The 26,687-nt window shown below is 47.7% G+C and overlaps 1 protein-coding gene across 1 annotated transcript in view; it reads left to right on the forward strand.

The window, feature by feature from the left end:
• The window catches only part of ITPRIP (inositol 1,4,5-trisphosphate receptor interacting protein), a 30,202-nt gene extending 5,488 nt beyond the window's left edge, over positions 1-24,714 (forward strand). The window contains exon 2 of the mRNA XM_077823216.1: positions 20,361-24,714. Within this exon, the coding sequence (XP_077679342.1) occupies positions 20,374-22,026 (1,653 nt within the window). The 5' untranslated portion in view covers positions 20,361-20,373 and the 3' untranslated portion in view covers positions 22,027-24,714. The remainder of the gene's footprint in view (positions 1-20,360) is intronic.
• The last annotated feature ends 1,973 nt before the right edge of the window (positions 24,715-26,687 follow it).

Raw genomic sequence — 26,687 nt, forward strand, 5'->3', positions numbered from 1 at the left:
ATGGCTTATCTGGGGGCAGCCTCTTGCCTTTATTATTCCAGCATTCTGCTCTCCATGTGTCCCCTTTAAATCATACAGCTTTCCCTGCTTTGGGTCACAGCTCTCCGTAGGCACCAGCACAGCACTAGAGATCAACAGATGCGCTCTTACAGTCCCTGGACTTGAATGTCTGTTGGCTGGGTGCTCTCAGGCGAGAGCCCTCGCCTCTGGTGCTTGCTTCCCCTCTTGGTCCAACAGAGCCTGTGTGTCCATTGGCCTTCAGGAGGCTGTTTAAAAGCCATTTGCTTTGCTGAATCCTTTGCCTCAAGAGGGTGATTTCAGGGCAGGTTTGTGTTTGCAGCTCAGGATCTGTTCTAGTTCATCTGGCAGCGGCTTAGTTAATTTAGTGTTGTGCCCGGAATACTAAAATGTCTGCATCAAAAAATAAATCGCTCTCCCAGCTGTACCTCTGGGCTGGCTCTCGCTTTGCATGTTGCCCTATTCTTGGCTACCTGCCTCCCATCCTGCTTCCTCCGCTGGAGGAATGAGTGGGCAGAAAGATTTGCTTACACAGCTGAAATGGCACCTCTGGCGTTGGGCACAGCAGCAGCATCCCCACCCACATTACACCCAGGACGCTCTCACTCCTTACCGACAACTCCCTAAACTGGAATCAGACGTCAAGAATTAAAACATTCAAAAACCAGTTGGAGAACACTTCAGTCTCTTTGGTCATTCGATTACAGACCTAAAAGTGGCAATTCTTCAACAACAAAAATTCAAAAACAGACTCCAATGAGAGACTGCTGCATTGGAATTAATTTGCACACTGGATACAATTAACTTAGGCTTGAATAAAGGCTGGGAGTGGATGGGTCATTACACAAAGTAAAACTATTTCCCCTTGTTTATTCCCTCCCTCCCCCGCACTGTTCCTCATATGTTCTTGTCAACTGCTGGAAATGGCCCACCTTGATTATCACTACAAAGGTTTTTTCCCCCCAGCTCTCCTGCTGATAATAGCTCACCTTACCTGATCACTCTTGTTACAGTGTGTATGGTAACACCCATTGTTTCATGTTCTCTGTGTATATAAATCTCCCCACTGTATTTTCCACTGCATGCATCCGATGAAGTGAGCTGTAGCTCATGAAAGCTTATGCTCAAATAAATTTGTTAGTCTCTAAGGTGCCACAAGTCCTCCTTTTCTTTTTGCGGATACAGACTAACACGGCTGCTACTCTGTAAACTGGAATCGTCACCTTCCTGCTCCACCCAGCAATTAAAAGCTAAACTGGAAAGTATGACTGCTTGGCAGCAATCTCCTGGTTTTAATTTTCAAAGGGACACATGGAGAGCAGAGGCTGATCCCCAAATAAGCCATTTGGTGGGGAGGGGATTTGTGCACCTGCAGCTTGCCCCATATTGTTTTTAAGAGGCCAGAGCGCACCAGGCTTCAAAGGGGCGATTTTACAAGCCTTTGCCTGTTGCCAGGGGTCTGTGGGCTCATTGCTGTGACAATCCAGCCGTTATAGATGTGGGGCCTGATTCTCACGTGCCATGCACCTTCAATTGTCACTTACATCTGTGCAAATCAGGTGTAAAATGCCTCCAGGCCAGAAATGCTGATTTGGCAGCCCATTGCACCTTGTGCAAGGGTGTGAAGAATCAGGCCTAATGAGGCCTCTTCTCAGTTAATGTGGAAGTGCCCCGCTTTCAAAACTGCTGACTTTGCACATGACCTGCCAGTGGGCATTGGGGACCAAAGAAGTAGGGGAGCTCTGGCCCAGATCCGCAAAGATACTGAGGCCTTTACGTCCAAGTTATGGCTCTGCTGCAATCCATGGGACTCCTACCAAACCCGGTAGGAACCTAAATTCACTCCGCACCTAGATTTTCAAGTTCCCTACAGGCCTGTGGTTCTGCCTCTGGGTGTGTACATTGCTGCTTTCCTCGAGGTGCCCAGACGCCTATCTCCCACGTAAGTCCCATAGCGGTTAACGAACCAGGGGAAGATAGGTATGGCATTCGGCTGCCTACATTGTGCTGAGCCAGACCTGATAGGTGTGCTCAGAGGGGAGTAGGTCCCATTCAGTGCAAAATCATTTTCTGTCCCAATGTGGATAAATACTTAACTCGTCATTGAGCTACAGAGAGATGCTGCAGACCAGTGGTCTGGACATCCACCTGGGAGTTGGGAGACCCTCAGTCCGGTCCCCTTGCTCCAATCACTCTTTCATTAGAGGCTGAAGGAGCCCCACATCAGAATAGCCCAGTCATAGGAGGACTCTCCTGAGAGGTGTAGGAGAACCCCTGTTTAAATCTTTCTCCCCCTCTGGTAGAGAGGGGGGGAGTTGAACCTGGGTCTCCTACATCCCAGCAAAGTGCTCCAGCTACTGGACCAGGAGTTATAAACCAACCTGCTGACTATTTTGTGTGGAGCGAGGCAGTCCACTAACTCGTTCCTGCAAGAAACACCTGAGGCATCTAAGCTATCGGACTCCAGGCGCTGGTTCCCGTGCATGGATCCACAAGCAGCGAGAGGCACCTCCCTGAAGCCGGGAGTTAGGCACCTGTCTGAAGAGAGGGTCCGAGCTTAGGACACACCCCTCTCCTACGTATCTCCCAGGGCAGCTCCCTGCCTAGCGTGCTGGCTTTTGTGGATCTCAGCCTAAGGTGCCTCTCTCTCCCCACTCACAGCATAGGGAGCCTGGGCTCCCAGCTCAGGCTTTGTGGATCACTGTGTTGTTCCTGTGCTTTTTTTCCCCCCTAAATACCTAAAATTTGACGCCATGATGCTCAATACTGCCCCCTCTATTCCCTTCATGGCCCCCATCCCTAGTGATCATTGTGGAATAGGAAAGAGAGGTTCTTCGCTCTCGCACTCCTGTGCTTTCTTGTTGGGACCCCGTGCCCGGCAGGCTCTTCTAAATTAATGTCTCTCCTCCTTACTGTCTTTCCCCTGCAGTTACTGCCAGTTTAAAGTGAGGGTGAACCCTGGAACTACAGAAAAGAAGGGGACACGGTGATCTAATATTTAGCCCTTGAAGGGCCTGATCCAAGGCCCATAGGAGGGCTCCTGTTGACTTACTTAAGCTTTGGATCTCAAGACTTCCTAGCCCGAGCACAGTGCTTATTATTTGGCTTTGAGAAATAGCTATGCACTGTCTCCCCCTCCCCCAGTGCCCAGCACGCAAGGGAACAAGCTGAGCACTGTTTGAATGACCCCTGTTTAACTAATGGACATGGCCAGTCACCTGTCTACATAATTTCTCTGAAGTGTAACTTCCTAAGTCTCTGATGTCAAAAAAGTCCAGCCAGACCATCACTCTTCCTCCCTATAAAAGATCAGGGTGGATCTTTCCTGCGTTGTTGCTCAGTATCCATTCATGCTTTCTGCTCCACTTACCTCTGTTCTCTACCTCCTTCCCTCCGTTTTCTCCTGCTGCTTGCTGAAATCAACCAATCCCCCCGACTAAGCTTTTCTAGCTTGTGTAAGCTGTTTAGGACAGGAAGGTGCCTTTGGTGAAACAACTAGCATGTAATGGCATAAAATCATCCACCCCTCTTAGACCTTCTGTCTCTCTGGGTGTTAATTTGGCCCTATTCATAAGCATTAAACAACTTTAAAAGTGGGGGATGATCAATGAGAAAGGAGTCTGCTAAGGGATTTCCTCACCTGCATGTGTGTTTGTGACTGCAACAAACCTGTGATCGGATTTGGGTGGCCAGTCAAAGGAGCTGGGATTTAAAAGCTGATTATAACTGGTCACTATAGGTCGAGAGCCACAATAGTATTTCCTAACTTCCATTGAATACAGCTGTGGCTCTGGGCCTGTGGATTGTATGCTGCATGACTCTTCGTAACAATCTGTGCCCTGACTAATTTCCATCTATGGTAACTGTATTGTGCCTAACTAACTTCCCCCTCTTAACTTGCGGTTCTTCTTCTTCAGTTCTCTTTATGTTTTCAGCTTGGAAAAGAGATGGCTAAGGGAAGATATGATTGAGGTCTATAAAATCATGACTGGTGTGGAGAAAGTAAACAAGGAACTGTTGTTTACTACTTCTCATAACACAAGAACTAGCGGTCACCAAACAAAATTAATAGGCAGCAGGTTTAAAACAAATAAAAGAAAGTATTTCTTCACACAAATCACAGTCAACCTGTGGAACTCCTTGCTAGAGGATGTTGTGAAAGCCAAGACCATAACAGGGTTCAACAAAGAACTAGATAAATTCTTGGAGGACAGGTCCATCAATGGCTATTTGCCAGAATGGGCGGGGATGGTGTCCCTAGCCTCCGTTTGCCAGAAGCTGGGAATGAGCTACAGAGGATGGATCACTTGACGATTCCCTGTTCTGTTCATTCCCTCTGGGGCACCTGGCATCGGCCACTGTCGGAAGACAGGATACTGGGCTAGATGGACCTTTGGTCTGACCCGGCAGGGCCGTTCTTACGTTATGCAGAATTCCATGCCAGAGCTAGCTGCATTTCTGGAGGCAGCGAGGGGCGGGAGAGGATGGACAAATGTATCTTCTCTACAGCACAGAGGTAATAATATGAACCTTAATGAATGTATGTAAAGCCCCTTGAGATCTTTAGCAGGCAAAGTACTTGTTCCCAGAGGTGATCTGGAAATAGAAAATGCCGCTTCCACAGGGACCTACTAGAAGGGCTTTCACTTTGGAGCTGGCTCACTTGACAGTAAGTAAATCTCCTTTAAAATGCTAATGAGCAAGGCTGTAGGAAAAACATGGGTTGCTTTTTTGGTAATGATGCATTGTTTTTTTTTTTTTAATGGAAATCTGGATGCTTGGGTTATGTGCTAATACCATCAGGAGATGAACCGAATCAGCAAAACCCACCTGGACAAGCAATAACAAGATGACTTTATAGAGGACCTTAATTTGGAAACGCTCTTGGCTTGTGTGTGCAGAAAAGGGGAGGTTGTTAATGTTTGGCACTCAGTCTGGAATTACTCTTGGCTGGCTGCTTGGTACCATGTTGTCTCATGTCATTTTTTGGATCCAGTCTTGTGAGAGGGGGTCCCCCCTCTCGGTCTTTGGTTGAAATGGCTGTTCTGATGCCAGCAAAGCAGTTTTCCAAAAGCATTCCTGGGCACACTCTTCCCATCTGCCAAGATCAAAGCTGTGAGAGTTGGAGCACTTGCTTTCTTGCCTCTACCACTTCCTGCACTTAAATGGACTCTCCCGTTTTTCTGTTTTACCCCTTTTGGGAGGTCACTTTTCTGGTTGAGCCAGCACATTACTCATATCAATGAGATTTTTACCTGGGGCAAAGATGCTCTTTCAATATATACAGTGAGAGAACATTTTATGCACCGCATTGCCACATGCACAGCTTGGAAAAAATCCACTCCCCTTTGGTGCGTGGAACGCTTGCCTTCGGGAGAACAAGAGCCAAAGACACCTGTTTCTGCAGAATTTAAGCTCTTTTAAAATGCATTTTCTAGCCCATGTGGTTGTGATGATCACATTGTAAAGGCAAATGAAGTGTTGCCTTTGAGCCTGCAAGAATAGAGTCGGGGTTCCTTCACCCAAGCAGAAACAGGGAGTGGCTGAGCCCTACATTTTCAGGTAAGCTAGCTCTGTAATTAACTACCTCCTGCCCTGAACTGCACCAAGGAATGGTGGTGCTTCTAGTCGAAAATATTTGATGCATTGCTTTAGACAAAGCAATGAAAAATTAAATCCCATAGGGCCAGACCAACCCTGACTCCCACTGAGCAGTTACTCACTTGTGTAGTCCCACTGAATTCATCGGGACCATGGCTTTGGTGAGTGACTGCTCAGCAGTGGGGAATGAGGTTTCACAGACTGGCCCACAGAGAGTAAAGAAGTTACCATTGTTAAGAGTAAATTAGTAAAGACCCACTGGTCCATTATGGGAAGGAAATAGAACATAGATGCTGTGTGAATATGTTGGAATGTAGATAAAATTGAATGTTGTTCTCTCTTGAGGAAAAAGTGGTCACGTAAAGAATGGTTTCAGAGTAGCAGCCGTGTTAGTCTGTATCCTCAAAAAGAACAGGAGGACTTGTAAAAAGAAAAGGAGTACTTGTGGCACCTTAGAGACTAACCAATTTATTTGAGCATAAGCTTTTGTGAGCTACAGCTCACTTCATCGGATGCATACTGTGGAAAGTGTAGAAGATCTTTTTATACACGCAAAGCATGAAAAAATACCTCTCCCCACCCCACTCTCCTGCTGGTAATAGCTTATCTAAAGTGATCACTCTCCTTACAATGACAGGTTTCAGAGTAACAGCCGTGTTAGTCTGTATTCGCAAAAAGAAAAGGAGTACTTGTGGCACCTTAGAGACTAACCAATTTATTTGAGCATGAGCTTTCGTGAGCTACAGCTCACTTCATCAGATGCATACCGTGGAAACTGCAGCAGACTTTATATATACACAGAGAATATGAAACAATACCTCCTCCCACCCCACTGTCCTGCTGGTAATAGCTTAAACCAGATGTTCTGGTTTAACTTGGATTTAAACTTGGAGAGTGGTCAGTTTGGATGAGCTATTACCAGCAGGAGAGTGAGTCTGTGTGTGTATGGGGGTGGGTTTCTGGAGGGGGGTGAGGGATTGAGAGAACCTGGATTTGTGCAGGAAATGGCCTAACTTCATTATCATGCACATTGTGTAAAGAGTTGTCACTTTGGATGGGCTATCACCAGCAGGAGAGTGAATTTGTGTGGGGGGGTGGAGGGTGAGAAAACCTGGATTTGTGCTGGAAATGGCCTAACCTGATGATTACTTTAGATAAGCTATTACCAGCAGGACAGTGGGGTGGGAGGAGGTATTGTTTCATATTCTCTGTGTATATATAAAGTCTGCTGCAGTTTCCACGGTATGCATCTGATGAAGTGAGCTGTAGCTCACGAAAGCTCATGCTTAAATAAATTGGTTAGTCTCTAAGGTGCCACAAGTACTCCTTTTCTCCTTACAATGTGTATGATAATCAAGTTGGGCCATTTCCAGCACAAATCTAGGTTTTCTCACCCCCTCCCCCCGCTGCCCCCCCCCACACACAAACACAAACCCACTCTCCTGCTGGTAATAGCTTATCTAAAGTGACCACTCTCCTTACAATGCACAAGGAGGACTAGTGGCACCTTAGAGACTAACCTGTAAAGAATGTGATTTATCGACCCGAGGGACAGAATTAAGGGTACTTGGGCGATATTAAATTGGCATTATTGCTTCCCTTGAGTGCTACCTTGTGCAACTTAATGTTCTTAATATAGCTTTTTCTATGGAGGGATGTGTGTACACACACATACACATTAAGGATAAAAAAAAATTCAAAAGTAGACTTTGGCCATTTTGAAATTTTATCCGTCTAACACAAGGCATCACTGAAATGCAGCCACTTCTGGAGTTACAGACTGGGGTGGGAAGGGAAGAATTCGACCTAGGTCCTTGCATGAATAGCTGTGGGCTCTATATATCTAGGGCACATGGGATCAATCAGCTGATCTTAGCTGGTGTAAGAAGGCAATGATTTTATGTGTATTTACATCAGCTGAAAATGTGTCCCTCTCTCTTTTAAGGCCTTCTGTAAAAGACCCTTGCATAATAAACCTGCTTGGTACTAAAGGTTTTACCAGGATTTTAACCTGGGAGTCCGGTATGTGCAGCCTGATGGTTAAAGCACTAACGCCAGGCTTCTGTTTGATGCTGGAGTTAAGAGTTCTAAAGACATTCTCTACTGAGATTGGCTGAGCTGCATTCCAGCTTCTTATCGATAAGCTGCCACTTCAGACACTCAGATGGTGGTGGTTGTGGTTTCTAACTCAGAAGCAGCTCCTGGAGGAAATGTAAAATACTAGGGACTTGATTGGAATCATTCAGACCTCTGGAATGTGGATTTCTGGCTCAGTCCTGCATGCACTCCTAGTCCTGGAAATTGTTGAACTCCGGTCTCCCACCTGGAGTGGTAGCTTTTACTCTGTACTCTTAAACTGAGCTCAGAGGCCTCCCTGGCAATGCGGATTTTGGGCCCACTAGTGGGGACCCTGAAGTAATGACGCATCATTCCCATGGCGCTGTAAATTAGCCTTTAAACTACAGCGGGGGCGTGTCCTCGGGCTTCTGAACAAAGCCCTCCTTTCATGCACTCATATTTATAAAGGAAGTGAGCGTTCATGTTCACCACAGACATGTCCCTAACAAGAAACACGTGGCCTAATAACCCAAATGCTAGCACGCCCTTGTATTCAGTGCTTTCACCATGGCAATGTGTGTCACATCTCTTCTCTCCTGCTAACAATTCCTTGCAGAGCTTCCTTTTCCAACGTTTATTTTATGAAACACTCAGGGAAGGGGAAAGTGAAAGGATTTGTGGCGGTAGGAATGCAAAGCAGGAAATTGCCCAAGTTTCCCAGATAACTCCTTGGACCTTTGGCAATAGGTGTGCCACCCCACCATGTGAAATTGACTAGGAGGTGATGGCTCCGGGTGCAGGAGAAGCTGCATGAAATTGTGTGGGGAAGGGTTATCTTGTTTACTTGCTAGCTTGCTTATTTTATCTTCTCGCTCTTACTGATTTAAACTAATTTAAAACCACAGTTTAGCAGAATGTATTCTTTAGCCAACATATTTGTCTGTTTTCTGGGTTTATGATCGCTGATCCAGGATGAGTGTTTGGAAAAGATTACTGCTCCTGAAAGTGTTTGCACTGTTCCTCCAAGAGGTTAGCAGGGCGCAAGGCAATATGATATCAGGGCCTGATTCTACACACACACTTCTACTGGGAAGCAACTGCACCGAAGTCAATGCAGTTACACTGATATGTAATCCGTGAGAGAGGAAATTTAGCCAATCAGATCTTAAAATCTCATCTCTCCTATTTACTAGCTTGCTTTCCCCTTCATGTCAGCCGCAGCAGGACTCACAGATTCCGACTAGTTATTTTAGCAGGTGTCTAATGCCCGAAGAGAAGTGGGGATTTTTTATACATTTTGTAAGATGGGATTCCAGTTCTCCTTTCAATATAAAGCATTGGTGTCCTGTTGTAATGGTTCTTGCTACAATGGTCAAGGTAAGTTGGAATTCAAAGGATTGTGGAGAAACAACTGCAAATGGTTATTGAGATAATGTGACCTTTAAAAGGTTCCGTATTTCACAAACCACCGAAGCACACGCATTAGCTGTAGTAACTCCTGTTCTGTCGAGCACTAGTAGCCGACAGGACTGGTGAACAGCATGCTTCCCAGGAGAGTTCGCTCCCAGGAGCTAGCCTTCATTTTGAGCACTGATAATTAGCAAGGTATTGGACCCTTAGATCGGGGCCCTGCAATAATTTTAAGTGTGCTAACTTGTCCTGTTTCAGGACTCAGTATGATGCAGAAAGTCTTGGATCAGTGTAGTTCTCAGTCCCTGCCTCTGGGCTCTGATCCAAACAGCAGTGATGACAATGGGCATCTTTCCAGTGGCTTCACTAGGCTTTGGACCAGGCCCTTAATGGAGAGGTTCACACCACCACCTTTGAAATCCATGGTCAATGCAGGGTCCTCCTACTTCTAGCTAGTATAGAAATAGGAGGTGGTGTCAGGGATGGAAGAAATAGGAGCTCTAAATCTGCCATATTGCCAGTACCCATAGAAGTGGGTGGGAAAGTTCTGGGTGCTGGGAGAGCTGGCGTAACAGTTAACAACTTGTTTAGCTTTATGGCAGGTTTGACTTTTTTTTTTTTTTTACTTGTTAAGAATTGCGGGAGCGGGGAGAGATTCTGTGTGGAAGTTTTTGGCAATTGGCCCCTCTCTGTAGTCCTAATGCAGGCTTTCCTTCCCTTCCTCTGCCATGAGACTACTCTTCAGGGATATCCGCTGTTGCTGCCGACAGGGTGGAGTGGGGCAGAAGAGGGAGATCAGGGGAGAAATTTCCTTAATGGGTCCCAATGTGGACATCAAGCAGGAGACGGGGAGCATGTGTGCAATGGCATTGCTCTTTCCCCGTAGCTACTGTTACGGGGCCAGCCAGTATAACAGCAGGGGGTTGCTGTAACTTGCGACCATCTGTGCTGATGAAAGATTGCATGAGGTGCGGATGACCGACTGGCTGTTGTGATCGCTTCTGTCCAATTCAGTGAGCTAAATGGGGGAGCTGTCCAGGCCAGTGGGTCAAACGTTTTTGGCCTAAGTGTAAAAGTTCCAATTGTTCTAGACCAACAGCATGAATGTATGTGACTTAAAAAGCCCAGCCAAGATGTTCTCTGGCATCGACTCTACAACAACCGAATACATTGTTGGGATGGGTGGGAGCGGCATATGCACTTCCTGCCCCACCGTCTGTGTTTGTAGCATAGAGGTTGGAGACAGGCAGCCCAGTGAAATGCTGTAAAAATCCTCCTGAGTGCTTTCCGCGGAGCTGAGGCTTCTTGCAACATGTGTCTCTGTGGCCTGCTAACCAGAACGGAGCAGGCTAGCAGTCGAAAAACCAACAACTCGACAGTGGTTAGACAACTGGTGTGCTAAGACCACTGCCCACTACACGGACTAATTACACTGTCCTTGTACTCTCCCGTTTCTTTATCCACCTATGGTCTCTGGTCTTATACTTGGATTGTAAACTCTTTGGGGCAGGGGCTGTCTTTTTGTTCTGTGTCTGTACAGTGCCTAGCGTAATAAGGTCTTGGTCCCTGACTGGGGCTCCTGGGAGCTACCTCAGTGCAAATAATTAATACGTGCACAGGAGAGCATAGTGGACTTTCACTGGTGCAAATGGTGCTTAGATGCCAGGGTGAGCAGAGCCTTGGAAATACCTCGATAGATTGCCCATGTGATGGTGAGATTGTGTGTTGGATCGAAAATCCAACAAGTAGCACCGTTCTCTGGGGTTTGGCCACGTGCTCCTGAGTGAGTGGCTGTTCTCTGCTTGAGTCAAAATAAATCGGCTGTCTCTTCTATGGGTTTTATTCTTGTAATGGAAGCTACTAAAATGTATTTCATCTATAGATGAAATACTGGGACTGTTCCCTTTTGAAAGGGTGACTTCCTGGAGCTGCCTGGGATCTATTAGAGCAAACAGCAGAGCCGGATTAGGGTCTGAGTCAGTCAGTCTGTTTAGGAGAAGGAGGGGCTGCCTTGTCCTGCATCCAGGACGAACATCAACATTTCCATGAAAATATCTGATTGTGCTACTGGGGGAGAAAACCATCACTTCCGAACTGTTTGCACCAGGCCACTAGGCAGGACGTCCAACTCTGGCCGTGCGACTGACCCCTTTGGCACTGAGAGTCTGCCCCAGGCACGATGTTCATAGACCTCCTGAAGGCAACAGTGCTGGCAATCAAATGGCAAAACAATCGTTACCAGGCAAGTATCCTTGTCAGTTATCCCATGGCTGAGCATCTAATCTGGGGTGGAGTTTCCAAGGCAACATTCTGGCCTCTTATGGGGGAGAGGGTGTGGTGTTGGGAAGGAGTCATCCTTTCTCCCCCTTAGTGTGCTGTAAGGGGAGAAAAAATAGAGTGTTGGAGTAAGAGGGGTGGGCCTGGAGACAAGAAAGACTGTCTAGGGATTAGGGCATTAGTCTAGCACTCAGGAGAATCCAGTTCAATTCCCTGCTCTGCCATAGTCTGTCTCTGTGACCTTGGGTAAATTGCTTGGGTTCTCTGTGCCTCAATTCCCCATCTGTGCAATAGGGATATCTTACAGGGGTATTGTGAAGCAATCAGTGTATTTATTCTCACAGTCTTTAGATACAACAGTAACAGCGACCTTATAAGTACCAAAGATCTGGATAGATAGGGCAGGGATGATTTTTATAACGTATCTATTTTTTAAAAGAAAATCTTGACCCTACAGTGATCCAGCTACTAGTGTTTCTTTTCTTGCTTGGTTGTGGTGGATTTGTTTTTGAGACGTTAAAAATCAGAACTACTGAACCAGGGCAGTAGCTGACTACTGAGCAGCAGAGATGCATAAGTGAATATCTGAGGGCAAGCATAGGCCTTCAGCTTCATGTTTCATGAGGCAGTGCATCATGGAAGGAGGCACTGAGCCAGAGACTGGATAACAAGCACTCTTGGGGTCTATTTCTGGCTGCGCTACTGATCTGCTGTGTCCCCTCTGGCAAGTCCCTTAATCTCTCTGGTCATTTGCTTCCCCAGCTGTGAAATGGAGGTGACACGATTCTGCAAAGAGTGGGTGAGATTTAATATTCGTGAAGCAGGGTGGAAGTTCTGATGGTTGTAGTGATGTTAATTTTAGCAGGTGTAATACAAATTTAATATTGGTTCTGTGTTAAATGGACTCAGAGTTGACTGGTGTCTTAAAACTAACCTACCGTGAAAGTTGTCCCATGCAGCAGGGCTTAACTTGAGGCTTTCCAAAGTATCTTGTTTTAAGTACAGCCATGTCTCTGCCTGGCACCGGCAGTGGGATATAGAGCTCTTCTCTGGCTCACCAGTATAACTCAGTGGTGACTCTTCGGCAATCTGCGCGAAAAGAGCTGGCAGGCGATAGCTGGCCAGTTCCCAGTGCACAGAAGTCCACATCACAGACTGATGGCACTAACTGGTCCTTCTTCATTGGCAGCCTTGTTAGAGAAGCCAAAGATTGAGTCGGCCATGGAGATGGATCCCTTCCAATCCCTCCCCTACCACCACCTGTGACGTACCTGTTTTGTGGATAAAGAGAAGGATGGGGAGGATTGTGCTAGGAACTGAAATCCAGTGCCTTTCTCCAGCACTAAATGAACATAATGTGAGCAAAAGCAAACCGGAGCACATGCATTAGCTGTAGTAACCCCTGTTCTGTCGAGCGCTAGTAGCCGACAGGACTGGTGAGCAGCATGCTTCCCAGGAGAGTTCGCTCCCAGGAGCCACAAGAACAGCGCAAGCTATCATCTGTTTAACCAAGAGTTCCTCAGAGCGTGATCAGCCCTGTTTATTCTCTGCTTTGGCAGTATCCAAGATGGCAGCGCCCTTGTTCCTGTGTAAGGACCAGCTAGTGGGAAGTCCTCGCAGATCTCCGTTGCTCAGTACAAGTCTGGCACGTCTCACTTCAGCATTGGCAGAACTTTCAGCGATGGAGGGTTTATCGCCCTGAGTGATAGAAGCCAGATAGAAAAGGAGTCCTTGTGGCACCTTAGAGACTAACCAATTTATTTGAGCATGAGCTTTCGTGAGCTACAGCTCACTTCATCAGATGCATACCGTGGAAACTGCAGCAGACTTTATATATACACAGAGAATATGAAACAATACCTCCTCCCACCCCACTGTCCTGCTGGTAATAGCTTATCTAAAGTAATCGTCAGGTTAGGCCATTTCCAGCACAAATCCAGGTTTTCTCACCCTCCACCCCCCCACACAAATTCACTCTCCTGCTGGTGATAGCCCATCCAAAGTGACAACTCTTTACACAATGTGCATGATAATGAAGTTAGGCCATTTCCTGCACAAATCCAGGTTCTCTCACTCCCTCACCCCCCTCCAAAAACCCACCCCCATACACACACAGACTCACTCTCCTGCTGGTAATAGCTCATCCAAACTGACCACTCTCCAAGTTTAAAACCAAGTTAAACCAGAACATCTGGGGGGTAGCCCTCCCCTCCCCATCCCTCCTCTCCCCCCCCCCCCCCCGGGTCTGCGCTAGGAGCTACCCTCAAGCAAACCGGAACGCATCTCACAGGTGCTGCTGCTTTGTTACAACTGCCGCACTTCGCCAGCTGACAAGCGTGGGTAGGGTGGGAGTGCATTTATAAATATTAGAGTTCTCGGTGTGTTTAAGCACTTGGGTTTTGGCGGTTGCATCTAATCTATCCCAGGCCAAAAGAGCAGCCGCACCCTCCCCCAGAGCACAGTACAGCGCCTGTGTGACCTGCCATGGTACTGCCCCACCTCATGAAATGGAGAGAGTCCTTTGATGAACCTTGAGGCTTGTCTCACCTCGCTTTTGATGTGCAGTGGCTTCTGTGAGACACGAACTTGGGACCTAGTTCTGCAAGCTGACTCCAGTCTGATAATGATACTCCGAGCTTGGAAGAGTGTACCGGGCATTTCCTAGGTGGGGGATTTAAATCTACCAGCTTAGAGGTAGAGACAAAAGAGGGGAGGTTCCAATGGGAAAGCCCAACGGTGACGCCCTCGGAAGAAGTCCCAACTACCCTGACACCAGCAGCTGGGAAGAGGACATGCTGGCATGTTTACCAGGGTACCGAACCTGGGCATTGTGTGAGTGGGATCTTTATCTTCTGTATCAGCCTCCAGCCAAAAAGGGTCTAAGTTTGAAGTGCTAGCTGTTGGAAAGGAGAAGGAACTCTCTGTCTCTTCAAGGATCAAGGCAGCTGGGGGACAAAGAAGTCTCTGGTATTGAGGTAGAGTCTCATTTTGTGGAGGTTTGGGGGTTATCCTCGCCAGTGCATGCTTCCAAGTGTGCTTCAGCAGCAGCATGAGACTGAGTGGAGTCTTGATAATTCACAGCTGCCCACAGGGCTCTGAATAGCAGCAGTGGCACTGGTCAAGCTTGTTAACCTAGTTCTGCTGCAGCTTCGCCAAACTATGAGCAGCAGCAGAGGCACTGGAAGGAGATGATAGTAGACTCAGGAAGACAGCACTGAAGTAGTTAATACTCAGATCACCTACAGAGACATTTTTTCTTTGCAACCCATAAGAGCTAGAACTTCTACGTATTTTTTTTTTTTTTTTTTTTTAATGAAAGCTTAGATTGTGTGGGTCCAATCACTCACTAGGGCCATGGACAAATGGTTCCATCCTCCCCTGCCCTCCAAATGTGTCATTAATACTTAGGTTTATTCATAGGTTTTTAAGGCCACAAGGGATCACTGTGATCACCTGGTCTGACCTCCTGTATAACAAAGGCCACAGAACTTCGCTGAATTAATTCCTGTTTGAGCTACAGCAGATCTCTTAGAGCAGAGGTTTTCAAAGTGTGGGACGTTTTCAGAGGGGTGCACGGAGCTGACTGGGCCAGGCTGAAGGCCTGGGATGAGGATGGGGGAAGCAGATGGGGCTCTGTGTAGGTGGTCTCAACTGCCGGAACCAGGTTCCCTGCCCATCTTGCTCACCCACTACCACAAATACAGCAGCCTTCAAAGCAGCACCATGGGAGCTAAAGGCAGCATAGTGGGAATACTGACCAATATTGACCAATAAGCAGCAAAATGCTTGGCTGCCTTTGTGCAAGAGCTAAGTATCACAACATTACCCACAAAAAGCTACATTAAAAGAACATTATTATGGTTGCAAAGTCAACCACTCAAAAGTTAGGAAATGCCGGAGTTGAGGTTGTCTGTGTAATCTTAATTTGACACCTCCTGAGCCCCTTGCACATATGCATTGTGATACAGTGTTGTGTTAGATGATATCCCCCTGGTTTTTTCCCCACAGGATCCCTGCCTCATTCAGTTCTCTGGACTGAGAATGAACTGGGGTTGTACAGTGAAGGAGGCTGTTGTCTGGAAGACCTCTGCCTCATTTGTTGCAGTGGTAGATTGTCGTGCTCTGTGTGGACCAGCGCTAGAGGGGGGTGAGAGACACACTTTGCCAGTGGGCTTCACAGATATCCGCAGAGAGTAGAGGAGCAGTGAGACTCAGGATTCCTGGCTTCCATTCTGCCTCTTCCATCCCCCACCCCCAATCTTGACCTCTCCTGCCCTGCCCCTCCAACCTGCCCCTGTCGTTTCCCTTGCCTAGCCCCATTCTCGTTGTCTGCCTAATGCCAGTCTCTGCTTCTCATCAGTCTCCCACAAGTTCACCCCTCTGCGGCTCCTCGTCCAATCTCTTATCCCAATTGGGTCCCAGTCCTAGTCTCCCCCCCCCCCCCCCCCTTGTCCTGCCTCCCGCCCGGGCTCCTTGTTGCAGGCTTTTTGCCCACGCAATGCCCATCCTGCTCAGACTCTAGCTCCTTGTCAGATCTGTCTTTCCATTCTCAACCTTTGTTTCTAGTCCCAGTTCCCCTCCCATCCCAGACTCCTTGTCCCAAACTACTCCTTCCACCACCCCCAGTCTAGCTCTTCTCCCCTCTGTGTTCAAATCAGATGGTTTCCCCCGTACTGCCTAGGAGTGGGGGGAGATGTCATTGACCGCACAGGAGAGAGGTTTCCTCCTGCTCTTTCTTTTGGTGCCTGGCTTCACCCTGGCCTGGAGCAGCCACTACAGGGAAAGTCTGGCTTTCCCCACTGTCGCCCTGGTTTGGAGGGTGCTCTGTCGCTCTGTGGGGATGGCGCATGAGCAGTCTGGGCATACGCAGGCACTGTGAGGGGCTGGACCACGCTCAGTCACTCTGGGAGGCTGGCACATGTAGGGTCTGGTCATAGTGGGAGCTGAAAGAGACTTGTGCATGCTCAGTGAGGACAAAACTTGTGGACATTTTAGCTGTTAAGCTCTAAGAAGCCTCTGCTCTGCAAACTCCCAGGGGAAGTGGGGTTTTTCCCCCCCCCCCCAACGGCTTGTAACTTGACCAAATTTGGCAGATTTTCATAGGGCTGAAAAAGGCTCAAAGCTGCTCCTTGCTAAATGTCAAGTCCCTGCTACAAAGCATGGGAGCACTTAGAGCTGTTTAAAAAAAAAAAAAAAAGTCACCAGAAGGTTTTTGGTTTTTTTTTTTTTTTTTCCTTAACATGAACAAAACAAGGTATTTTTCCCTAGCCTCGTTCTCAACAATGGCTGGACTGTTTTGGCTGAAACGCGCTCTCAAAAAATGAAACAGCCTGGATCAAACACTCGTTACAGGAAATTTCAGCCCAAACAGTTAACACTTGGCAAAGGGATAAGCAACTGAAAACAGGGTCTTGTAATGAGAAGGCAGGCTGGACAAACTTAAAAGGTAGTGCTACCAGGCCAGCCCCCCTGTATCTTATCTCTCTCTCTCTCACTCACACACACACTGTGAAGCTGCATTGGATGAGATCTGGGAATGGAATGTTCCTAGTAGCCGGTATCAGAGCTGGTCCCCTGCCCACCTCAGTCTGGAGGGACTGAAACCGACTAAGCCCTCGCTGCAGTAGAAAGTTGTCCTGTGTTTAATTATGCTGGTGTAGGTAACGCAGTACAATCCCCGCTCGTGTGGATGCAGTATAACGTATAAAGATGTTTTGCACTGATATGGCTATTTCTGCTGTAAGGCACCTTTTTATACTGGTAGAACTCGACCCATCCTGGTAGAACTGAATCTATACTAGGCTTGTCCTAATAGAGCAATGTCAGTTTTAAAAAAAAAAAAAAAAAAATCACTCTTCCAACCCACGTAGTTACACTGGTACAGCTCTTAAGCATAGCCCAGCCCCTACTCAGGCTCTGAAGGCAGAAGTATGGCCTCTGGCACCCTGTCATGTGTTCTGGTTTTTTTTAATCTCTAAATGTACACACAGTTCTGCAAAAGCACAGTGCCGAGGAAAGGAACTCGGCAGCATTTCCTGCCTTTCCTTCGCAAACTGATAAAAAGCGTTTGAGACATGGGCGGGGGGGGACGACCCAGCTTATTTTTAAACCGCACCAGGGCGTGAGTCTCATGGTGTCACTGTGCCTCCTGGACTTGCCGCTGTTTTACAAAATGATGAGTTCATGGTAGATGCAAAAAATGAGAAACAATTGGGATTTCCAGTCTTCTCTAGATGAAATTTGTATGTGTGTGGAGTGGGAGGGATGGCTGAAAAACACTGGGAATGAATGTAATGGTTGTGAAGGGGAGGGACTCTTAGCATTGTCTTGAGCATTGCGTGAGCTTCCCTTCTGCAGTTCTGCCAATGCCCCTCCGTCCTGATTTGCTCTCCCCTCCCTTGCTATTCCTATCCCAGCCCTCTCTTGAGCAGAGGCTACCACTTATGGATAAATATATACCATCTATTGTTGTTTCCACCACACTGGTGCTCTGGAAATACAAGGAGGCAAGGTGCTTACAGTCTAAGTTAGTCACTAATTATGTGGTGCCCTGGGGAAATACATGAATGGAAAGTAGAACAAGAAACCACTGAACACATTTTCAGTGACTTTTCTGTTAAGGCAATATATGGTCTTGAGAGGGGTAAGGGTAGTGTGCACTAACCCAATATAGCACCTAGCTCCACGTCATGATGCCGAAATTAATGGTGGTCTCAGTGGGAGCCAGGATACAGTAGCCTGACAGCTGACAATATTGGAACAGTGCCTTCATAGTAAAAGATGGTATCCTCTTAGTATGTATAATATCCTCATGTGGAAGGGCAAGGGGCTACCTTTTATGGTGACACCATATTGTCTCATGACTTGTTGTGCTGTAATGAACTGGCTGGTATGTCTATGAATGTCTATTCCCTACTGGAGAAGTGCTCAGCTGTGTGTCATATGCCCCATACTGCTAACCTAATGGTGAGTCTCCTTACGTTCAAATGTTGGCCTGTGTTTCTGGAGCAGGAGGATCGGAGTTCTAGTCTCTCTGCTGTCATAAGGCACTGAGTAGTAAGCAGGGGCAGCACAGCCCCACAACCATAAATTCCTAGGTGGCATGGATTTGTTACAATATGACCTGAGAAAACCAAGAAGATTGTCAGCTTGTGAATTTGTACTACAGACAAGACAGCCTCTCATACCGTGTAACATGCTACCTACCATTATTGCCCAGAAGCTACAGCAATGGGATCACCATAATACCTACTTAGGATCCACCCCACCCCAATAGTATACATTAGTTAGTTAAGAAGTATTTACTTTGGTTCTGGCTGGCTTTCATTGTATTGTATTAATGTACCTTTATTCTCATAGCAGAGTCCCTTATTTTTCCCAGATGCATACCTCTTGTGTCTCGCACGTCCACACATACCATGGGTCTGTTGCATCCAAGTGTTCCACCAGAAATTAAAAAAAACACCGTACTCTTCTCTAGTCCTCTTGGATTCCCTGTTGTGTTAAGGCCCAGGGGTAATACTTGGCAAACAAGGAGACCTTTAGAGCTAGTGACTTCCTAGCACCATGGAGAGAAGAGGGAGATCAATCTCCAATCAAAGGAAATGCTACCCCTAAATACCCAAAGAACTCCTACTAATTCATGCTGGCTAGGACTCTGGGAGTTTCACTCAGTGTTGGGTAGATGCCCAGGCAATAGGATTGTGCCCAGCAAAGCTGGGAGTTAATTTCTTTAATATCATCAGCTCCCAGGAACCCCTGGGGCGCTAAACACTCATTCATTTGCAGACCCAATGCATTATGGTAGCCGTTACAAATAAAGCCTCCCAAAACACTGTGAAGCTGTCACCCCAGCCAAGACTGGGTGAAGGGGGTGTCAGGTGGCAACTGTTGCTGCATGTAAACCGAGTGGTACATATTTGGCAGTAGAACAGCATGCCCCAGACCCTTCAGAATAGAGCCGGTTGACTGGGACTGCAGCTCTGAGGAAGAAGTGTTGATGTTCGTTCGGACCTGACAGGGATGTTTTCCAATGCATCGTTCAGTAATAGATCAGCAGGTGCCAAAATTAAACTGCATGATGTATTTAACACCATCCCTCTCTGGGTGTGAGGAACCTGCCCCTCCCCACCCCCGAGCTGCAGACTCACCCGCCCTGCCTTCTTCTAAATGCTACTGTGTTGTGGCAGCCACTACACTGGGACGGACGTGCCCCAGCATGATCTCGGCTGTGCAGTGACGCTGTGATACTTTGAAGGAGCGGGAAGCGACTTGGGATGTGCCTCCCGCCCAGAGGCACAAAACCGTGCAACCATGTTACCACCCCACGTGTGAATGAGCAGCACTGATTGTGGAGATAGTAGGGTTGGATTTAGGCAATGTGAGGCTCTAGGCATGCCCTGCACAAAGGATATCCTTGCCGCCCCCCCATATCATGACCATTCCCCTTCCCTATGGTCCCACCCACCTGCATTGTGCCTCTGTCCCTTCTTAGGTTGGCAATGGTCAACTGCACAAGACTGTGGGGGAGGAGGGACAGATTTCCAGCCCTTCTTTCAGCCTGCCCACTGTTCTCTGCCTTCAGGTGGGCCAGGGTGTGTTCAGAGAAGGGGAAGACTGCCTCCACCCACTCGTGGGGGTCGGGGGGGGCAGGGAGAGTTTTCCAACAGAGTCACAATGGAGTGACAGCAGTGAAAGCGTCGTCCTCTGGCTCCAAAGGATAGCAGAGCTGTAGACAACTCTGGGAATCCACACACGCTTACCTGCCTCCTCTCTAAGCCTCTGTCTAGGAGTTCACGAACAAGTGCCTGTGTCTAAGAGGTCCTTGCCAGGGTGTCCCAAAGACCCTGTGTCAGATATTTAGCTGGAGCAAGGAGAAAGGGCTTGACCACGTTCGACAAAATCACTGACCTTATTTCACTACTCCTCTGACCATGGGTGGAGGCTGAAATATCTGTGACACTGACAGTGGGTTTTTCTGCTCCTCTCTCTTGCAGGGAAGGAATCGCCATGCCAGCAGGGATCTTCCGGGTGTGTCTGGTGGTGATTACGGCCATCGTCAACCACCCACTTCTCTTCCCCAAAGAGAATGCCACCGTTCCTGAGTACGCTGAGGACATCATTCAGAAGATGAAGGCGCATGAGGAGAACCTCCGGCTGGAGCAGCTGCGTTTGGAGCAAGAGATTGCCAGACAGGAGGCCACGCTGAAGACTTTGGAAAAGGCCACGGAGCCGGAGGAACAGAACAACAAGGAACCCCTCCCCTGGGACTTGTGGAGCGCCATGTCCATGGTCATCTTCCTGCTGATCGAGCTCTGGAGGCAGGATTACCAAGATGGGAACTGGCAGGAGTCAGCCTGTGAGGAGGACGACATGGCCGTTCTCGGGAAAGCATTCAAGGGCGTGGCCCTCCCAGACAAAGCCGCGTTGGCCAACTTCTACGAGAGGTGTATCCTGGGTGCCACCGGTGACATGGCTAGGAAGCGAGAGTTGGTGGAAGGCTTTGCAGACGACTTGCTGGAGGCCCTGAGGAGCGTGTGTAACCGAGACGCCGACATGGAAGTGGAGGAGTCCATAGGGGTGGGGAGCATGTACGAAAACTGGAGGGTGCACAAGCCTTTGGTTTGCGACTTGATCGTCCCTTTCACACCCCCAGAGCCATACTGTTTCCGATCCCAGACCTGGTGCTCAAGGGAGTCAGTCCCACCGGACAAACAAGGCTACGGCACCATAAAAGTCTGCAGGGCAGATGAGGATGCAGCAGGTTGCATCTGTGGCAAGACTAAGCTGGGGGAAGACATGCTGTGCCTCCTCCATAGCCAAACCAACCAGACCACGCGCAGTGGTGAGATGGAGGATCTGCTGTGCTGCAAGAATACCCAGTATCTGGATGCTGACCAGGTCATGAAGTGGTTCCAGATTGCGATCACCAAGTCCTGGAACAAAATCTCCCACAAATATGAATTCGACCTCACCTTCAACCTCTTGGACTCACCGGGAGCCCTGAAGATAAAGTTCAGGTCTGGGAAGTCCATTGCCTTTCACCTTACCCCTGTGGTACAGTGTGAAGACTCGGATGCCTATTTCATCTCCCATTTCCCCCGCAGCAGCCTAATGGCTGATCCTGTCTCCAGTACTGACTGGTTTGTTACTTTTGCCGTGTACGAGAGGAGGTTCATCCACTCCATCTCCAAAAAGCTGCCTGCCAGTGCCTGCCACCTCAGCTGCCTTCAGATCCTCTCCTTCCTTCATGGAAAGCAGTGTAGCTTAACAGGTCCCAGCAGCCTCACCAACTACCACCTGAAGACGGTGATGCTGCATTTACTGCAGACCCGGCCCTATCAGGACTGGGCCTCTGAGAACCTGGAGGTCAGGCTGCAAGACATGCTGAAGTTCCTGGAGAAAAGCCTGCAGGAAAAGAAGCTCTGCCACTTCTTCATTGGAAACCGGAAGGTGCCCGAGGTGCTGAACTTCCCAATGGTGTTCCAGAAGGCAGAGCCACTCAACCTTTTCCGTCCGTTTGTTCTGCACAGGGATGCTTACAGAAAGACAGTGGACACGTTTCATGAGATGCTGAGGAACACATCCGCACTGATAAACGAGTACACAGTGCACATTCCCTCTGTGGGACATACAAACATGCTCCACAAAGAATCCCTTTAGCAGGACCAGCGGAGAAATGCTCTTCCACCAAGCACAAGTCCTTGGGGCATTGCAGAAACCTCTTGCGGGCAGTTGACTTCAGCGGGAGAGACTCTCGCCTTTCATGGAAACCAGTGCAGGCCCTGGTTTCTACAGAGTGGGAGGGGAAGAAAGAAGGGGAGAAACTGAAAGATTTATGCTGTCAGTGTTCCTCCACTCCACCAATGGGTTGGCTGGTTTGTTTTTTCCCATTGTGCACCAGGCCCTGTGGTGGTGACAAGCAACAGACAGGACTAATCTTTTCAGGGGTTGCAATGCAAATATTGGGGGTTATTCAAAATCTCTAATCAAATATTTAGTTTGTTTTTAAAGGAGGAGGAAGGGAAGGAGATGAGAGGGAAACTAAGGTGGCTCCCACAAAAAATAATGTTGCAAATGAGACCTCCTGCTTGTAAAAAGCAACAGCCCTGTGATTGCAGCTTGGAAGTTTAGTAACAGCTGATTTTTCTGCGTGTGTGTGGTGGGGTTAAAACCCAGACCCTGCAGATTGATTTCAATCCCCCACGTAGCAGCAGAGAAAGCGGCATTGAAATCAACCATAGTTTTTTAAACTAATGGAAATTCAAGTTGCAAAAGTGCCCACTTAGTAGGACTTTCAGCTGCAGCTAAACAACCTCTTCCCCTTTCCTCCCCCACCCAAATACACACTTCCTGTACCTTGCAAAATCCTTCTCACTTGGGAAGCATACCGGAGACGGGGGGCAGGATGCATTTGTGATACAATATAATTAGTCTCTTTCATTATCATCCCGGTAAAGGGCAGGGCAGTGGACTTACTGCCTGGGTGAACATATGGTGAGGACAGTGTCCCAGTGCTGTTCTGAAGAACACAATTGAGCATTCTTTTGATGTTAGCAAGACAGACACAAACAGAGCAGGTTCCTAAGGGACAAACTGTGTTTCCCAGTTAAGCAGCTGATGTGTGTGTGTGTAGAGGAACCCACTGATGCCTCTGTGAAATAAGCCCAGATATAACAGTCTTCTAGCAAGGTAGATATTAACCTCGCAACCTAGTATGAGTAATCTAGTACATTTTTTTTTTTTTTTTTTTATCCTACCAAGGCAAGCAGGCAGGCAGAACAGCTATGGCTAAGGAAGAGAGTGGCGCACATGGGCGACTGGCCATCAGGAGCTTTAAAGCTGGATGTGGCAAACTCTTAGCCTCCATAGTAGAACTGCTGTCCTGTCCCTCCTTCTAAACACCCCCTGGAAGGTCTCCATCTGCGTCCAGACAAGACTGCCTCCAGTCCTCCTAAATGCTGCTGTTTTGATAAGTTGCTTTTAGGAGTCTCAGCTGGAGGGAGGTGAGACCCACAGCCCTCTGGGACCAAAGCATGGTGAATTTACAGCCTCTTCCAAGCTTCAAGCAACCACAGGAGAGCTAGAGTCTGAGGATCAAGTCTTGACTTCTAAATCTGGCGGGCTTTAAACAATTTTGTATTTTGAGGGTAGGGCTCTTGTCTTGACTGTACACATCACGTGGCTCTCTTTTTAGAAGAGGGGGGAATATTGTCCTTGATGGCTGCCTAGACAGCACCGGTGATGCCACCTTACAGCAGGGTGCTCTAACCCACTCAACTTAGTTAAGGCACATCTGAAAAGTAGATTTGATCCCATCTCATTGAGAGTGACACCCTCTGGCAATAGACGAATTATCCAGCCTGCTGCTGAGAGCGAACCTTGGAGAGAAGGTTTCCCTTTCCAGGAGGAACCATTATCCCGCCCTTGAGGATGGATGCCCAAATCCACCCTTCCAGTGGAAAGGGGTCCTGATGTACAAAGGCAGAGGGCATAAGCCGAGAACTTGGGGGGCAGGGTGGTCAATGTTGCTTCTGCGACGAGCTTGCAGCCAGCCTCAGGTGATACAAAGTGAGCCATACCCTAGGGCAGGGGTTGAGGGTTATTAGGTGACCACCCTGGTTTTATCTGTAACCTTACCGATGACATTACAAGTGTTTTGGATCAGAAAGTGACTTCTGCATTGTTCAGGAAGGGGGAAAGAAGAGAAAAGAGAAGGGCTATTGGTTAATGGCTGCGGCTACCACTTGAGAAGTGAAGTTGATGGTCTCCACGCCAAATTCTGGCAGCTCTCTGTCTGCATCCCCAAACCACCACATACCAGTGCCGGTCATTTTTTCAGGAGAACAAGAAGACTGGAGTGACAGCACATGTCTGGCTGCTGTAGGTCGGGCGTGAGGGAGCAAGTGCTATTGGGCTTTGGCTTTTATCAGCACAAACCATTAAACAATGATGCGTAATCAAAGGACAGTCACAACGGGCAACTTGGATACAATAAACAAAAATATAAGGAAGGGTTTAGAGAGCAATAGGGACTTGTAGATACATCAGAAGCTCTGTGGAACATTTTAAAATGAAAGTAATGCGCCTCTGGCAGCGGCTGAGTTCCCAGTGCATTGTATGGTGTCCTCACCAGCCCTATTTTTACACAGACCTATCACGTGCAGGATCTGGTGAGGCAGCTGTGGCTTAAGTCCCTCCTCAGTGGGTTATTATTACCGCTAGAGAGAAGTGAAACTCTGTTTGACGTTTCCTGTGAGGAGTCTGAATTTAGCATATCAGAAGCACAGAAAGAAATCCATGACCCAGGTGACACAGGAAATGACATGTCATGGACCAAAAAAAAATTGATACAAGAAATGGGGGGGCGGGGGGGTAGGGATAAGGGAGAGAACAAGGCCATTTTAAAACATCTCTCATTTCCCTTGTGTAAAGTGTCAGAGCAAACCCACTTGAAAGCCAGCATGGATGTCTCAACTGTAATTCAGCTCTTGGTGGTTTTTGGGAGGGCTTTTAAAGTTGAGTTTGCAACCATATGCCGGCAATGGGGAAGCAGAACTTTACAAATTACCCTATATTAGCTACATGTGAAGCAATAGCAGGGACTTTCTGGATTTATCTGATTGCTTTGCTAAGGCTGCTTAAACATGAGGTGCTTATTTTGCCGAGGTGGGCATCTTACAGATGTTTACTGCAAATTCAGGCTAGGAAGGACCCTGCAGATGCCCCTCCCCGTGGGGGAAGCACTCTGTATTCACACAGCATGTTCTGGCAAACCTTGTGCAAGTGATCTCCTTCATAAGCTGTATGGTGCAGCTCTGAGGGCTTGAACCACTGGAGGATAGGTGTACTTTGCGTCTCAGGTGATCAGACCTTAAATGTGGTAGCAAGAAGAGGTACAAGGGGCAGGCCAGACATCATCCTGCAGAGATCCCCTTCTCATGCTGGGGTATTGCTGTTGCTATTTATTTGCTGGGAGAACTTTGTCACAAGGGGCTAGGATTTGTTCTCCTGGAGTCTAACCGCCTCCCTGACCCCAGATTTATTGCTTTCATCTTCTACTGCAGGCTTTATGAAGGTGGGGGAAGTGATACAGCCATGGACCCAAAGTGCAGCCTCACCTGCAGGAAATGCCTTGTACTGAAGCCATTATTGCTATTCAAGAGCTGAATGTCTTTTAAGAGAGTCTCTTCCATTTTGGGGGGATGGGACGGGGTTTCACTCTTCAACATGTGCCTGCCATGGGACGTGGCATCTGTGTCTCAGTTCCATGTACAGCTCTTCTGTTTCATAAAGAGAATTGAATACTTGGTCCATCATTCAAGCAGGGTGTAGTGGTTGTTCCACTTGGGCTTTTCTAATGTGTGTTAATGTACAATCTGTAAGACTTTCTGTAAGTGACAGAGAGGAAACAGCAGCTCTTACCCTGATCTTACCGGCATAGCTGCTGAACACTGACTGCTTGGTGCTGCTCATGGGACCATACATGGTCAACAGCCTTATTGATTACTTGCCTTTTTGGATACCCTTTTGTAACCTTGCTTGCTTGGAAGGGAGACTGTCCTGTCCTGTATTGTAGAGGACTAACCTGGGAGGATGGGGAACAGTACCAAAAACCTTGCAGCTCAAGCTCCCTCTTCCTTGGGCTTTTTAGAACGTCCATATCCTGTTCCTTTTAAAGGATACACCAGGAAAACTTTCTGTATTAAACTGCTGCTTCTAAAGCAGCAGGTTGTTGAATTTTGTATGTATTTCTCATGCAGCTTTATTTATAATAAAAGAAGTACTAGAAGTCTTATATGAAATCTTAAAGAAGAGAAGTGTGTGTGTGTGTTTCGTAATCTCCCATAGGCTTGCACAGTTCCCAGGGGGAGCAGCAGGTTGGAGTTTGGACGCTGTGGGCGGCATCCGCAACCCCAGTGAATAAACAGCAAAATCTGCGTTGACTTCAACAGAGGTAGGAATTCACCCAATCAGTCTAAAGTCAGTTCTGGTGTAACTGGGCGTCCGTGAAGTTGCAGCCATTTATATGAGGATTCAACCCGAGTTCCTGAATTACCAGTTCTGCTGGAGGAATTCCATTCACTTTCCTGTCTGACCGGTACCTAGATAGCTCAAAACAAAGCCTCTATCTAGTGCGTACTTGGCTCAGCTCCTTCCCTTGAATTTCAGGTGAAATGGCACCTAATTCAGAAACTAACAGTGTGGTTCTCTCTGAAAGGAAAGTGCTAAACAAAAGCAGTCAACCATCCTATTTTAAATCAATAATAAGCTACATATAACAACAATTCTTAACATTTCTCTTGTGACTCCCATCCCGGACT

This window comes from Eretmochelys imbricata, chromosome 7, assembly GCF_965152235.1.
Source record: "Eretmochelys imbricata isolate rEreImb1 chromosome 7, rEreImb1.hap1, whole genome shotgun sequence".
Classification (NCBI taxonomy): Eukaryota; Metazoa; Chordata; order Testudines; family Cheloniidae; genus Eretmochelys; species Eretmochelys imbricata.